The sequence below is a fragment of the Ischnura elegans genome, chromosome 7 (assembly GCF_921293095.1).
Source record: "Ischnura elegans chromosome 7, ioIscEleg1.1, whole genome shotgun sequence".
NCBI classification, from domain to species: Eukaryota; Metazoa; Arthropoda; class Insecta; order Odonata; family Coenagrionidae; genus Ischnura; species Ischnura elegans.
The window spans coordinates 101,618,173-101,634,384 of NC_060252.1; the positions used below are offsets into that span (position 1 = coordinate 101,618,173).

A 16,212-nucleotide genomic window follows, 5' to 3' on the forward strand; every position below is an offset into this window, starting at 1 on the left:
TCACTCTTAGTGTCTTTCATCTGTTTGGTGCACTCAAAGAAGCAATGGGATGTAAGCATTTATTAAGTGATGGAGGGGTGAAAACCGTGGTGTACTAGTGGCTACAGACTCAAACAGATTTCTTCTAAAGTTGTGTCTGTGCTTTTCCAAATCGTGGACAAACTTTGATGAACAGAGGATATTTAGAAAAAATTATATGCGAAAGTTGTTCTTTTTTTTGAAATAAATAAAAGATCGCAGCACTTTTCCACAAGATTTTTTAGTGCGTACAATGCGTTTCGGCTCACTGAGCCATTATCTGGTATAAGACGATCAGCTCAGTGAGCCGAAATGTATTGTACGCATTAAAAAATATTGTGAAAAAGTGCTACGATCTTTTATTTATTTGAATATGTCTAACTTCCACCAATTTAAGCCTGAATCTGTTGAACTTAAAGTTGTTCTTACTTGCTAGAGCAAAATATTAATTCACTTTTTAGGTTTTCATTTGAATCACCCTCGTAGTAGCAAGGAATTATCAAATGTTATCACATGACTAAAGTTTGTACCTTATTGCTGCTCTGAATCTATATTGATTCTAATAGTAATGTCTTTCATCTGTGATAACTATTCTTGTTCTCAACAGAGAACTGTGCATTTCATTTTTGCAAGCCCTATCTAATGTTATCTCTTGCGTGTTTCTTCTAGGCTAAGGTTCAACAGCTGTACCGCCTTGACCGTCTCTTGCAGGAAGAGTCTGTTACCATTCAAAGTCTTCAACAAGATAAGGTATGTGACTCGTGTAGTAATAATTCCTTTCAATTTACTCATTTTGCATTTTTAACTGAGAATTTCTGAAACCCTGAAGAATTTGATATGACATTCTCTGGCAAAAACCTTTCAGGATCTACTCCAAAAAATTTTATCTAATTTTTACAAAGAGCTAATTTCAAAGTTACAATAACTCTAGCACTTCTCAATACTGTGGTGTCTCCTGTAACAGGAAATTAAATTGGACTTGGTCTTTAAACAGCATAACCAATAAATGTAAAAAATCATAAAAGTTATAATTATATGCTTACGTTTCATGCATATATTGGAGAGAGGAATTACAAAGCTTTGGAATAATTGTGTGATTTATGGCATGACATTTTCAGGAGCTTCTAGAGAAGGCATTGGGAGGTCTCCGGCATAAGTTACAAGGCAGCACCATGTCCAGCTCTGGGAATCATACTGGCACGTCACCAAGGGACATGGGGGCATCAAAGGGGGGAGCAAGTGCTGCCACAGTTGATCCGGTGGAAGCTGAGCGCTACAGGAAGCAGCAAAGGATGTTGGAAAGAGAACTCAGCAGGGTGAGACAGCTGCTGGCTCAAAATTCAAAGGTAAGACCATTGGATTGGGTCATGAAACTTGCGATGACCCGTTATTGCATGATCAGTAGTCATGGATGAAAATTCCCTTATACTGCTGTAAATCTTTTTCCCAATTTTTCACATTAATTCATGGTATTGTAATCCTAGCACTGCCCTCCATTTATTCCTCTCCCAAGCTACTTTCCTGATGTTCTTATTCCATATGTCCTTTATTTTCCCCATATATGTGCTTGTCACTCAATATTCCTTGGAAGACGTTTCCTTTGATTTTACCATCCATTTCCCACATAAATTCTATGGTTGATCCAACTGGTCCTTTTCTGGCATGTGGTGTTCCACAGTCCTTTTTCTTACCCTATTCTTCAGTAAACCTTCTCTTTTCTCATTCTACCCTTCCATTTGATCTTCAGCACACTCCAGCACCATATCACCAAAGCTTTTAAAGTTCAAGTCTTCTCTTGCCAATGGCATATATATATATTTTTGGCAGTGACTGATAAAATTAAATTAGACTTTTTCAGTACGTATTAGCAACTTTACTATTGATTACATTCATTATTTAATTCATCATTTAAAATTGAGAAGATTTTTGTCAACATAAAACCTTGAATGTGTTTACAGAGATCATCAGAAGCCTTGAATTGAGGATGATTTGTTTTGAATTACTCCCAAAAGGATTGAATTAATCCATGGATTTATTTCCAGAAACTTGAAGAGACAGTGGCAGAGAATGCTCGGCTGGAGCAAGAACTGGTTGTGCTCAGGCAAAAATTGCAGCTCTCTCGGCGAACTGTCGACAACCAAGGGACCTCCCCCTCCCCTGCCTCTTCGTCGATGACAAATCCAGCCTCACCAACTGGAGCCACAGCATCCCTGGAGGCTGAGCTGCGTAGGGTGCAGTCGGCGGTTGGAGATTTGCAGAGGCAGAGACACGAGCTCAGTGTGCAAGTGCGCCAGCTCACGGAGAAGAGCCACTCATTGGTTGAGCAGATAAGGCCTGGGCCCACTGGAGTCGCAGGTGGGTGTGATTGCAATGATAAATTTGGGTTTAGCAAACTCTTTTGATTTTTTGGTCTTTTATCAATTCCTTATGCCTTGCATATTCACCTGTAAATGCTCTAGGTGCCAATATATATAAGCTTTCAGTTTTTGCCTTGAAATGCTAAAGGTGCTGATCTATCCGCCCCATATTTAATCCCATGTAAATTTTTTTTTTAATTATATATTTAGTTGTTTTCACTTACATATGGTGTATTATATAAGTAAATTTTTATCACTCCTGAGGACATGGTATTACTTCTAAAGTATTTAGTGTCCCATATATATTATTACGTATACATATTACAATATATTATTACGTATGCATCATCATCATCATCAGTCAACAATCCTAAGATTGGTTTGATGCAACTCTCCATTTCTCTCTCCTATCCGCTAATCTCTTCATAGCTACATATTTATTCTCTTTTACATCCTTTATAACTTGTCCTATATAACTCATTCGGGGCCGTCCCTTGCCCTTTTTCCCTTCAAATGTGGCCAACTAAGTTGTACCTTCTTCTGCTTAATGTTTTTAGGAGGCTTCTCTTTTCTCCTACTCTCCTTAGCACTTCCTGGTTACTCACACGGTCAATCCATTTTATCTTCATCGTTCTTCGGTAGCACCACATTTCGAATGCTTCCACTCTTGACTTCTCTGCTTACAATATTACATTATGCAATAATATATTACGTATACATATTACATTATATTATTACAATGAAAAAATTATAAGCTTAAATTGGCTTGAACTTTTTGGGAGTGAAAATGGAAATTGCTGTGAGAGAGTAAGATTAAATATATGTATTCACTCGCTCAGTGACTCAACTCTAGGGTTGGTTTGGATAGATGAGGGTTGAGCTGCCCCTGACTAAGCCTTGTCATGTGAAGATCACATATTCAGTCAAGATTGGGAAGGAGTTCCTTTCCCTGTGACTGGGAGTATTTGGGAGTGTTTGATTTTTTAACCAAGCACCTTTTAATCGGAAGCCCAATGCTCTACCCACTAGGCTACCATACTCCGAGTAATATATTTAAGGCTTTATTATTTTTATCTGAATTACGTCAGTGGCTGAGTATTTTTCCTGATAAGTCCCGATAACTGGCCCTTTCCTCAGCTCCTCGGCCCCCTCCTTTTTTTATTTCCTTGGCCCCAACATTGCCCCTTCAGCTCCTTTCTTCGTCCCTAGCTCAGGATCTAAGTGCCTTTCTTAGGTCCTGAAGCCCCATGCACAGTAAATTGCAAGTAATTTTATGATCCAGCCAGATCAGATGGCTAATCAAAGATGATTAAACTAAAATTCTGTCCTCAGGAAATGAATGCCTTTGTGATATGTTACCAAATGATATCCCTTTACATTTTGGCCAAAACCGATATTGTCTCGAAAGTGATTTTTTACCCCGAGCATCTGACAGACTTTTTGCTTCTATTCAATAATTATATTCCAGATACTTTAGTGCTCAATACCATTCCTCCAGCATTACTTCTTGCTTCCTTCAGCATGTGCTTTTTTTCTCTTCAAAAGAACAACACTCAGAATGACCTAAAAATGTCACTCCTCATTAATGCTTCAGTTTTTTCACTGCATTTAAAGATTAACATTGTCATATATCATGTAATGTACCCAAGTATGCACATAAACAATATATATGGACATAACCTTCTTTTTAATTATATTGAAAAGTTTAAGAGAATTTGTTTTGTTATTTCTTCAGGTGCTGGTCCAATTCCAGCTAAGAAGCGTCACCACAGTACCTGGATGGAAACTGATCTCGACTCAATGGAGAGTGTTGATTGTGGGATTGAGTCACCAGGACAGGGATTATCGCCATCGAGAGGCTTGCCTATGATTCAGACATTTGTACATACGCCGATGGAATCGACTCCTCTCTACGTGAACACCACTTTGGGCCAACATCCTGATCGCGATGATTTTGGGAGGAGGGTGTCCGAGGACCCACAGTCAATGGCCAACGGCTACGAGATGGCTGATGGTGATGCATTGGATGAAGCTCAAGGTTACCAAGCTATGGACATCAGTGAAGCTGATGATCGGATGAAAAGGTTTTATGGTGAGTAACACCCAATCTCTTCTTGTCTTTCAATTAAATTAATTTTCTCCACATTCTCTCATCATCGGGGCCGGTTCTAGACATTTTTCTCATGTAAGCAAAGAACATTCTGGCCACCCTCCTCAAAAATAACCTGAGAGGTAGTAGGATTAATACTGAACATTGGACTGAGTGGTTAGGCTCCTATGTTCCCACGTCCTTTGCTTACTGCTTAAACAGGCCCTGGTCACCATGAGAATCAATGATAATTCATACCAATGAATCCACTGGAACCATTTTGTTATAAAAGTCAAAAATTATAATGTTTTCAAAACTTTTTCATAGCGGAAAGCTCAAAGTGGATTGATAGGTCAGTAACATATCATCATAATATTTCTACCTATGAATATTAGATGTCCTTTATGGAATGTTATTTGGGGAGGGGTCACACCTCTAGCCTGAATCCCACGATCATTTTTGTTTGCCCCCGCCAAGCAATAGCTCCAGGAATCGCACCAATGATGACAGAAAAATTATTATTATTTCACCAGTAAGTCATGGGGAAATTAGTACCCATACAGCACAGGGAGAAATTTACTCGTGTATATTGAGTCGAAATTTGGTGTAAGGAATAAGTCGAGAATTCGCCCATTTTTACACGTGTAATTGCTGTGTAAATTTGGTCCAACTCCCTTGACCCTTACATACAAAAATATGAAGCAAAATGTGGTAATGCAGATGCTAATATGAGCAGTAATCTGAACATGATTAAAGTTTCAAGAGAGAGGATTCAATAAAGTCGTCAACCTTAGTACCAGCAAAATTTTCCCAACGAAATTTATTTAAATCATTTTACGAATCATCTTGCGGCATATATTTTATAGGTGTATATTTTATTAGGATTACATATATCCTCCTATCAAGATACAAACGAGTTAACCATTAATATCAACTAGAATAATGCTGTTTATTAATTTAAAATTCTCAGTAATTTCGAATCACTCCCGTCAATGCCTCGCACCACGCGAATTGAACGCTGGGAAAACAATCACATAACGATATAACTTTTGTGCCTCGAAATGGAAGCATGAACGACATTAACAATTCGCTAATTCTCTTTATCCTGATGTGCTTGTGCTCAGTGAAACTACTTGCGGTTTTACCAAGGTTTTGTGGTTTTTTAAACTATTCGGCAGTACTTTTAAGATTCATCCATCATCTCGTATTCGCTATTATCCTATCCATTATGTCATTCACATTATTTTTTACATCATCACCACTTTTTTGTCACATCATCACTACTCGTGTGTTGTGCTGTACGTATTTCCTGATGAATTATTTTATACAGAGGAACCCTTTATTGACATAATAAATGAAAATTTTTGAACGAATACGTTGACTATGTCTTATTACATGTTTAGTATTAGTAAAGTGCTGCTGTTTGCGTGGTCACTGGCATTTTCCGGTCATCAACTAGAAACCCTAACCCTGGTGGAGAAAGGAATAACTACAATGGTCCCGTTATTGGGTTCCTTGTGCATACACGTGTATAATCCGGTTTGGGGCGGACATAAGACCATATATACACCAGAATTATTCCGTTTTTACTCGGGTAATAACGGTTTTTACACGAGATAAAACACGTGAAATACACGACCTATATGCCAGCTTGCGACCGTTTGTGCTGCATGGGGTAGTGCCGGAATACATTTTCCTTAACTTTTTTTAGATGTGAAATATTACTCTGGTCATTTTTTTCATTACAAGTTATTATTTATATTTTATTACAAATTTTTATGTTTTGACTACGAACGTACTAATAGAGTTTTGAGGCAACAACATTGATAAAAGTATTATTTGGCTATCATGTCTTTTGTTAACCAGTGCTGGAAAGGCGTTCCGGCACCAAGACACCACTGCGTTTCACAAAATCACTTTCCGCGATGGCTCCAGGGATGGAAATGACATCTTTTTTTCCATTTCTCGGCACATCCATTTTTGCGTCGCTGAAACCATCGCTGGTACCGTCATTTAGTCAATCAGAGTGCATGGCCAACAACATCGATTGTAACGCCATGCTTCGCTTTTAATTGAATGACAGCTGTAAATACAGAAAGTGACGGAATAAGCGATGGAAACAGGTACGTTGGGAATGACCGCGTGATTCAGAGAATGATGTGTCAAGCTGTCACTATTGGTCCCTGAAAACGTATCTATGGACCTATCACTCTGAGGGACAGAAAGAAACGATTGAATGATTCAGCCTGAAGACGACACTAATGAGGACAGTCCCTCAAGTGTCACGACCAGATCTCGTTCAAATTTTGCAGGGTGATAGAAAATGGATTCCCATTAGTGATAGTTTTTGTTTCATCCGTCAACACTCAATACTTTACGAGATATTAGCGACGGAAAATATCACGGAAAACACCGTAAGTGCTCTTCGTCCTAGCAACGGAATATCATGCATTGGTGTGCTGCGGGTTGCATGAAGTTAGCCAGTTCCCGTTACTTTCCGTGACAAATATCTCAAAAAGTATTGAACTTTGGTGGCTGAAACAAAATCTACACCTCATAAGTATCAATTTTCTATCACCTAGCAAAATTTGAACGAGATCTGGTGGTGACTCTTGATGGACTTTCCTCGTAAGATTGACACAAAATGTTTGGTGCTGGCACAAATTTGGGTGTAATATTCTATATGTAAGGAGGCAAACATACAAGGTTCACGCCGCTTACGGAGAAAACTGCTCTTTAAAATTTGTTTTGGAACAACTAACTAATTTACATGGGACTCCATTTCCCGGCTGTTCCTCCACGTAAGCTTGGCTTGAGGGTGAACAGTTTCGTCCCCTTTCCTGGAGACTTCCTCAGTTCGAGTCTTCTAAAAATGATGTCACGCGACGCGACACCCGGAACATGGTTTCTTATAGCAGGCATCGAAGAAACATGCAGCATTATTTATGTTAATCATTCGTCAAATCTAGAATCAATTTTATCTATATCTCCACTCAATTTTACAATCATTCAATATTTTCTCACTCGCATACTTCTCTTTCATGATTTATTTTCATCCATTATCTGTCACCACATGTATCTTAACCGAAGCCTTAGTGATTTATGCGTTACTTTTTGTTTTAAACCTTTATAACCCAATGTTGCTTCTAAGCAACATCAAAAATGTATCAATTTTCTGCTATATTTAGGAAATATGTAAACTAAGCTTTATTTTGTGGTTTAAATTGTAATGACGACATTTTAGCTGCCACATACATTGCGTAAAAGTTTTCAAAATGAAACATCTTGAAATTTGATATCTCCCAGAAACAGCTCTGGGTTACAAAGGGTTAAGATGAAACTATCAAGTCATTGAAATTTCATAACTTCTTGTAAATATGTTGACGATATCTGGTTGTAAAGCTTGAGGGACCTCCCTTGTTAGGTATGTTTCACTTAACGTAGTAAAAGACATTTCGGTGGGGGGAATTAGAACACCTTACCCTCTCTCTCGCTACGGCCTAACTCACCGCTTAGTAAAACCAAAACAGCGAACTAACAAAGAAACCAGTGGCGCCGACTCCATGGGGCCTGAGGGGACTCGAGCCCCCTCAAAAATTCGTTATGGGCGTGAGGAAAAAGTGTGTCAGGCTTGTCCATTTTCCCCGGAGTGTCCAGATATCGAGATTCGAGTTATCAGAGTTCTAATATTGATCGTATGACTCTTCTAAAATGCTTAAAAACTTTAAACTCACTACTTATGAAATTTCCCGGAGCAAGATCCCCGGTTTGGGCCCCCCCAATATTTTTTGTAAGTCGGCATCCCTGGAAGAAACCCGAATTTTAATTTTTGAATCACGAGTTAAGGCGCTTTTATTTTACCTTGAACCATTTTTGTCGCTCAGAAACGGGTTAATATCGAGAGCCTATCCATTTCTTGATCGTTGTGGTGTGAATGCGCAGCAGAGAATGAATGGTCGCATCGACGGATTGCGTTTCGCGGTCCGCTCGAGTAAAAACCACCGCAAAGTTCTACTCGTGGTTGTGGGGTCGATCCATTTTCTTCCTCTCCCCCCTCTCCTCCTCCCCTCTCTCTCAGGATTCTCCGCATTGCAACATCACTTTGCTCAGACGTAATCTCTCCCGGCACATAATATCATTTTTTACGAGTCCCGCTTGTTTACGAAAACGTTTTATCCATTTTCTTTCTCCGTAATTGCGAACTTCGCAGGTGTCGTAATCTTCATTTTTTTCATCCAACAATAAGTTTGCTTTTGAAAGTTCTAAGAATAGTTTTTTTTAGACTTACAAAATGAGAATATTTGACCTTCAAATTGCGAAATTTTAATGTCTGAAAGGGAAGACTCGGAAATTGAAGAAGTTAGTGGTCTCCAAGAATGAAATATATATAATCGTAATCCGCTATATACCTACGTGATATTTTTGCCCATGTGTATTATTTTTTTCGACCATTCGACCGATTGTGAGTCGTTTTAATTTTTCCTCCTTGATTGATGATTCATGAAGAAAGGAACTTTTTTGCAGTGTTCATTGTTTCCAGTTACCTGTCGAATGCCTCGCTAAAGGGAGAACCAATTTATTCTTCCACATATTTCCTTGTGGTAATTTCAATCATTTTTTCATCAAAAAGGCACCCTGAAAATAAATAACTGGAATGGTAATGTCTATAGTTATATACATTTTAATGATTTTTTTGTTTTGATTGGAGACGGTTGCTTCTAAATGTTCTCATTTAGTAATGACGTCTGTTTATACCAAAGTATTTATTTTTTATCGCCCATGCCTGGTCGGAGGAAATACCTGCGGAAGTGTTAGTTTTAAGATATAAGTATTGGATTGTACACGTCCTCTATAACCTATTTTTTCCCATTCAATGATGGCAAAACATTTTTTAATACCATTTGCGAAAAGAATTTGTTTTCAGTCGTGAATTTGCCCCCTTAAACAGGAAATTGATCCATCCTTTTCATCCATAAAATAGATATGAAATTACTCCTAAATCAGAGCTTAGGGTCCATTCCTGCCATGATTCTCCGATGGGTTTCCATCGCACTTCTACCTGTTGCGTGGGAGGAGGAAAAAAAAAACAATTTTTTTCGTGATTTCCCGCTGCGCCCTTGGGGACACCTTTCCCCGGAAGTCGACGTCGATCAGAATGAAACTGAAAAAGTAAAAATAAAAGTACGCGCGCTATTGTTGTGGCGCCATTGAAATGGCCGGTGATCGGGCGGGATGAGTCGTCGTATTGTTGCGTCGGCGCCCACGTGACGTAACGCTCAATCTAAGCGTGGCCGCGACGCGGGAGTCCGTCGTTGCAGCGCTCTGTGAGCGGATACGGGTCAGCGGTGACGCCACCAGCGGGCGAAGGGGAAATTGGAGGAGGACTCGACTCGCGGCGTGCCAGTTGAAATTCTAGACGCGAACCTGGAAGCACCTCCGCTTAACCGTTCTCCGTGTCCAAGTGTCGTTTCCGCGATGCGCGCTCCACCGGCGTTGTCTCCGGACTAGTCCCATCCTCCCGAGGACCGGTCTCCAGTGAGTATTTTCCCAGTTTACCTCCGTAGATTTCTCAAGTATTGGGCGATTTCGCACCAGAGATGATTTGAGTAGGCAAGCTGTTCCATTAGACCGAGTGTATACGCGAGAAATATAATGGAGGGAGAAATAGGGGCAGTGACTATTTTCTAAAATTTTAGGTACCCGAACACATACACACATTTAATATACCCATGATTTTGAATTAAAAGCCGCCAACACCCCCATAAAAGAGAGAGAATATCTACCCTAGCAGCGCCAAAAGGTTTATATATGTATATTTTTAAGATTTCGAAATACATCGGTATACAGATTTTCAAATCTATATATTATACATATTTTATACATGTCTGATGATCCATGTTCCTTGATGTATACCAGAATCTTTAAAATATACAAATAATATCCTTACGGCGTAACCAGGGATCATCAGACATTTATAAGATATGTGTAATATACAGATTTACGACGAGTTATACGTATTAATTCTATGTAAAATCCATATTATGGCAGCAGATATAATACGTATAATATCTTGATATTATCTGCGTGGTTGAGGACATTTGCATGTATTTTATATAGATGTAATATGTATGCAGTGTATACTATGATACGTATTAAATCTAGATATAATCCTTTTGGTATTACTAGGGTAGTCCCGCGCCCGTTTCCCGGCAACAATATCTCACTAGCTGTGATGTTTTGTTTGAGTTCAACCATTGTCGGTGCCGGCGCAACGCCGAATTTTAGGACCAATTTTCCCAGTGAGGTGCCGGAACGCCGTTCCGACCGAATTAAGCTATGAATCTTGTCCCTTGAAGAAGACGAAGAGATATGTTGCTACTTCGGGGAGATACAGGACACAAGGAAGAAGAACAGTTCAGTGGTGCGAATCTATCTCTAGTTTTGTTTCGATAAGGCGGCATCATATAGAGAATATCATGTGGGAAAGAAGATAAGGGAACGATGTAGTGTGGACAATTAAAAAATATCACAATACGATGATCTTTCATGAAAATTTCTCAACCCAACGGGTTAGGCTTTGAATCGCTTCTGAAGGGTATGCATCTCCATACAGCCTCTTGATGACAGTTTACTCACTGTCCATGATGTAGACTATCATCATTACCATCTCCACTCAGTTCTCCTATCAGCTAATCTTTTCACACCTACGTATTTCTTCTCTTGCACATCCTTCTTTACTTGTTCCATATATTTTGTTCGAGGTCTTCCTTTTCCGTTCTTGCCTTCCACTTGTCCCTCGACGATTGTCTTCATCAGGCCATCATGTCTCAAGATGTGGCCTATAAGGTTGTTCCGTCTTCTTGTTAAGGTTTTCATGAGGCTTATCTTCTCTCCTACTCTTCCTAGGACTTCCTCGTTACTAACTCGGTAGATCCATTTGATCTTCATCATTCTTCTGTAGCACCACATTTCGAAGGCCTCTGTCCTTGCTTTCTCCGCTTCGGTCATTGTCCATGCCTCACTTCCGTATAGGAGCATACTCCAAATGTAGGTTCTTATAAATTGTTTCTTTACTTCCATATTTAAGTTTCCCGCTGAATGTAGACTATACTAAGGGCTAATTCATAGAAATACAAGTATCGATTTGAGGATTTTTCCCTCCACACAACGCTAAAGCAACGATATATGAAAGTGAATAATATGTGTCAAATAGGGAAATTAAATGTGTTACTCATTTAGCCAGTCTTTAAACTGTACGTTACGGCAAAGTCGGATTTTTTATTCTCCATTTATCGCCGAGTTAACTACCCTCTTTTCTAAATCCCTAACCTTTAAAATTTAACCATCCATGTAAAGAATACGCCACCTCTTGCCGGATGTCAAAATTCTACATGAATTATTGCCATTAGGAATAATATTAAGCAATTTAAGCGAATTTTCGATTAACAGAGACCTGTAAATAAATGCAAAAACGAGTGAACGAGCTAAAAAATAATGTGAGAAAAGTATCCCACGACGGCGAAAACAAATTTCATTGTAAAGCAAAAGTGGCGCCACAAACTTTGACTTAAAGCATTTGAAAGTGACTGTACATGTATACGAATTGAATCTGTGTCTACCTTTCCTAGTTTTTTCATTCTGATGGAAGTGCTTATTTGTAATATGTGCGTTTTCGTGAGGCAATATCTGATTTTTAATTTGTCATGTAATTCATTTGATAGTTGACATTAATTCGTTGGATTTATGAATATCGGAAAAATTCCCAACTCTTCCGAAGTCATTAAATTATTCTCTTATTTTCGGTATGAAAAAATGTTCAGAGATAAATCTGCACCCATGTTTTTCTGATCTTATGAATATTTATAATGGGATCATCCGCAGATATTTGGGGAATCCTGGGCCAAACGCCAGGATTAGGAAAAGTAGTATTAGCTGAAAGCCCATGTCACGGGGTAGATTTAGGCATTGATAACATTCCGTCCTGTGTATTTTATGTCTCGGCGGAAGATTCAGTTGCGAAGCTTCATTAAAGTCATTGGAATTCATATTGTCATAAATTTTATTCAAGGAAATAACCGCGGCAAAACTTTACGGACTCACCTGCAAACGCACGTGAAGTGCTAAAACAACACCGACAAAAAATAATTTTCCTTGACGGGGATTCTAACCCAGATATCGAGCATCGAAACTTCGGGGAGGAATAAGATCCCTTGGTAAATCAATTGGTAGGACATGAGGGGACAATTCGAGATATTCTGATTCTGATCCCGGTCGAGGTTAATCATTGCTCGAGTGTAGAATTTTTGCTCTTTGTCGTAAAAAGTTTGTCTCCCCAGAATCGCCATGTTTGTAGTAATGCCCAGTGGCGCAGCGAGGGGGGTATGGGGTATAAACCCCCCCCAGAGCTCACAGAAATTTTTAAGTTAAATTTATTTTACTTAATTGCATTAATATTGCTTATAGAATAGTGTGAGGATTAATAAAATATCTCTCAGAATACCGTAAAAATCACCATTTTGAACCATTTATCTTAATTTTTTTCCGGCGGAAGGCCTCCGCACCTCCCGCTTTCCCTGGCGAGTATGCAATACCCTCAAGCCAACCAGTATTAGTTGCGCCTGAAACCCCCCCTAGCCTTAATTCCTAGCTGCGCCCCTGCTAATGCCTACTGGATAGTATTCATCTGGTTAGATTCCCCCCTCATTTGCTTGCAAGATCTTCACCGTAGTCATATTTTCATTGCATTTTTGCCATCGCGCTTGACTTGTCTTCCAGTCTTCACTCTTCATCCTTCATCACTCAAGTTCCTTTACCATGGGGTGGCAAGCCTAAAGTGTATTCTTCAATAGGGTGGTTTCCTTACTTTCAAGAGAACGCTGTTTGCTGATTGACTCATCCGTGGTTATAAAACCTTATGTCCGTGGAATATATTGTTCCCAACATGTTTATTGCTTCTTTCTCCAAGGTTCTCTACTCATCACAGAGGCAGGCGGATACAGAGAAAATTCAAGGGGGGGGGGCGCAAAAGACACCTTGAGTTACCTTTACTTTTATCCTAATAAAAAGTAATCAAGTCACATGCAGAGCTTCAGAAATTTTAACTAAAGTGATTTAACACACATTCAAGACAATGCCATCTTATGATATAAAAAAGTTAAAATTATGGTTCTGCTATGTTTGGCAATACGGGTGGCCCCGCAAAGGGGGGGCGCGCGCCCCCTGCGCCCCCCATCTGTATCCGCCACAGACTCATCACAATCAAATGTCAATTTAAACTTGCTTTTACATGTACTTATGTCATATTATATATTAAGGTCGATGTTGTGAAACTGTTCCATCGTCTAATGGTGAGGAAAATAGATTTTTACTCACTAGAGTTGTCAGTTTTAAACTAGGTACTACCTAATGAGACGACCGATTTAAGTAGATAATTTCATTATAACTCTACTCTAAAATTATATACTGCATTGACACCATTCGTCGCATTAAAAAGTTATAAAAATGTTTTTAAAAATCCATTTGATTCACTCGTACATTATGCAATAATCACTCACCCTTTCGACAATGTGCCTTAAGAGTCCCTTTAGTTTTTAGCTTTTTTTATAGGAATGGTCGGGTCGGATACGTCGGATCCAAATATCCGCGGATATTGCCCTTCTTGAGATACATCGGATCCAAAGTCGCGGAAGACATCGGATCTGGATCCGAAAGTTTGAATAATAGCTTCAGTGAATGCATAATGGTGGGTGATGCCCCATAAGGGTGGAAAGAGTTCCGATTCTATCTTCGAATGCGCCGTCGCATGCGATTCTTGTCCTACTCATGAACCGTTTTGTTTTAAAGCTCTCGCAGAGGTTACGTAGGAGAATTTCAGCCGTGGAAAATAAGAAAGGCAAAGTACGACTGGCACATAATGTGACTCTTCCCAAGAGATTGAACAATCATCGGGGGAATCTCAGCGTCAGGAATTTGAAAATGCATTTGGATCCGAAAATATCCGATCCGAAAGATCCGGCTCCGAAAATCAAGGATCCGATCCGAATCCGGATCCGAAAAAATCCTGGATTCGATCATGCCTTTTTTTTAGTATCAACTCCGCAATTATTTAAGACGATAAAAAAAGCGGTTAAAAATGCGGATAAAAAGTGATAAAAAATCCTGAGTCCCTAGAAAATCGTAATGGGGAACGTTGATTGAACATATCAGAAATCATTCCCTGTCAAGGCTGTACGTAAATACTTTCTTGTTCCACAAACTTTCGTTTCGGTACTCCACCAAAAAAAATTCAGTCTTCTCTCTCTCCGGGCGTGAGAGAAAGGTTGACCCAGGCGCCCTGTTGCCCTGAACATCCCTTCAATTTGAGGTGGTGCTGTCTCACTTCCTGCCGTTCAGTGCTTTGAAAGCGCGAATTTGGGCCACTTGTTCTTGGTTAACCTCCGCGGACGAGCGGAGTTTTACGTCTGCGTCGTGCCGTGATTGACACAGAAGAGTTTGGCCCAATTCCCCTGTGCACTGCGCACGTTTTAAACGCTCCCTTCAGCTGTTTCAAGGTGATGTATGGATGTGAGGACGCCCGGGCAGTGGCGGCTCGCGAGCCAAATGCTGGGAGGGGCACACTCCACCGGGGGGTCAAAATGTTCTAATATTTTGTGTATTTTAGTGAGTTTTTAAGGCTATCTAGATACCATTATGACTCACTAATACACAAAACAATCACTAATACTAAAACACCAACAATCACTAACTCGATTAATTCAACTACAACTAGGCCTATTTACATTAAAACAATTTACACATAATAAGGCGACTGGTCATCAAAACAAGGTATTCTGCAACAAAGCAACACCAAGATTATACGGCCGCCGGCGATGTCATCTCACTAGATACGTCGCTCTGCACATGCTCGGACGGTGTCCCAAGACTTCCATTAGGCACAACTTCTCGCGCTATTTTTGCGTGTTTTTTCGACATTTTCGGTGTATGCGATTGAAAAAACACTTTGGTAAATTAGATGTATAATTATAATTGAATGGGTATTTTTTTTTTCCTTTTTCTAATAGTTGGGAGGGGCGGCGTCCGAGAGTCCTTATGGGCAAGCCGCCACTGCGCCCAGGACATTCAAAAGTATAGCCTGTACCTTGCATTGTGTTGGGGGTGTACCCCCAAAGCGCGCGAAGTAATTCATTCCTTACTTTCCGTTTCAAGGTGATCCTGACAACTTAGCGAAATTACCGTAAAAACTTGTCGAAAAAAGAACTTGAAATCATCTTTAGCTATGGAAATATTTTTTTATATCCGTGAGTATTAACTCCGCGACATTGCATTACCATTTCCAAGTTCGTCTTTTGCTGGGCTTATGGGAAAATATGGTATCTACTATTTGGTTTTGTGAGATAGAGTTTAACTAGTTCATTGACTTATACATTGCTGATCGCGTCGTGAATGTTTTCGACATTTTCGTATGAGTATTTAATGAGGAAAGCATAGACTCGGTGCTTTTTCTGCTAATAATTCTACCAATAACATGTCACCTTATCAATATTAGCCTCGTATAGTTTTCTATTTTGGTGCTGAAGAGGTTAGAAACATCGAAATACGTTTTCACCAAATGGAACCACTTCTCAATCTAAATATGAAGTAATTTAAAGCCTTCATCGCTGAGATTCAATTATTGAAAAGTACCTGAAATCATTTTTAGCCATGAAAAGAATTTTTATACCCGAGAATATTAACTCCACGACTGTGCAT

General features: G+C 39.5%; 1 protein-coding gene across 8 annotated transcripts in view; it reads left to right on the forward strand.

Moving 5' to 3' along the window:
* LOC124162285 overlaps positions 1-16,212 on the forward strand; it is a 568,759-nt gene that overhangs the window by 514,055 nt on the left and 38,492 nt on the right. For all 8 annotated transcript variants that reach the window (XM_046538768.1, XM_046538767.1, XM_046538763.1 and 5 more), the window contains 4 exons: positions 688-768; positions 1,137-1,364; positions 2,061-2,373; positions 4,111-4,467. In XM_046538768.1, the coding sequence (XP_046394724.1) occupies positions 688-768; positions 1,137-1,364; positions 2,061-2,373; positions 4,111-4,467 (979 nt within the window). The remainder of the gene's footprint in view (positions 1-687; positions 769-1,136; positions 1,365-2,060; positions 2,374-4,110; positions 4,468-16,212) is intronic.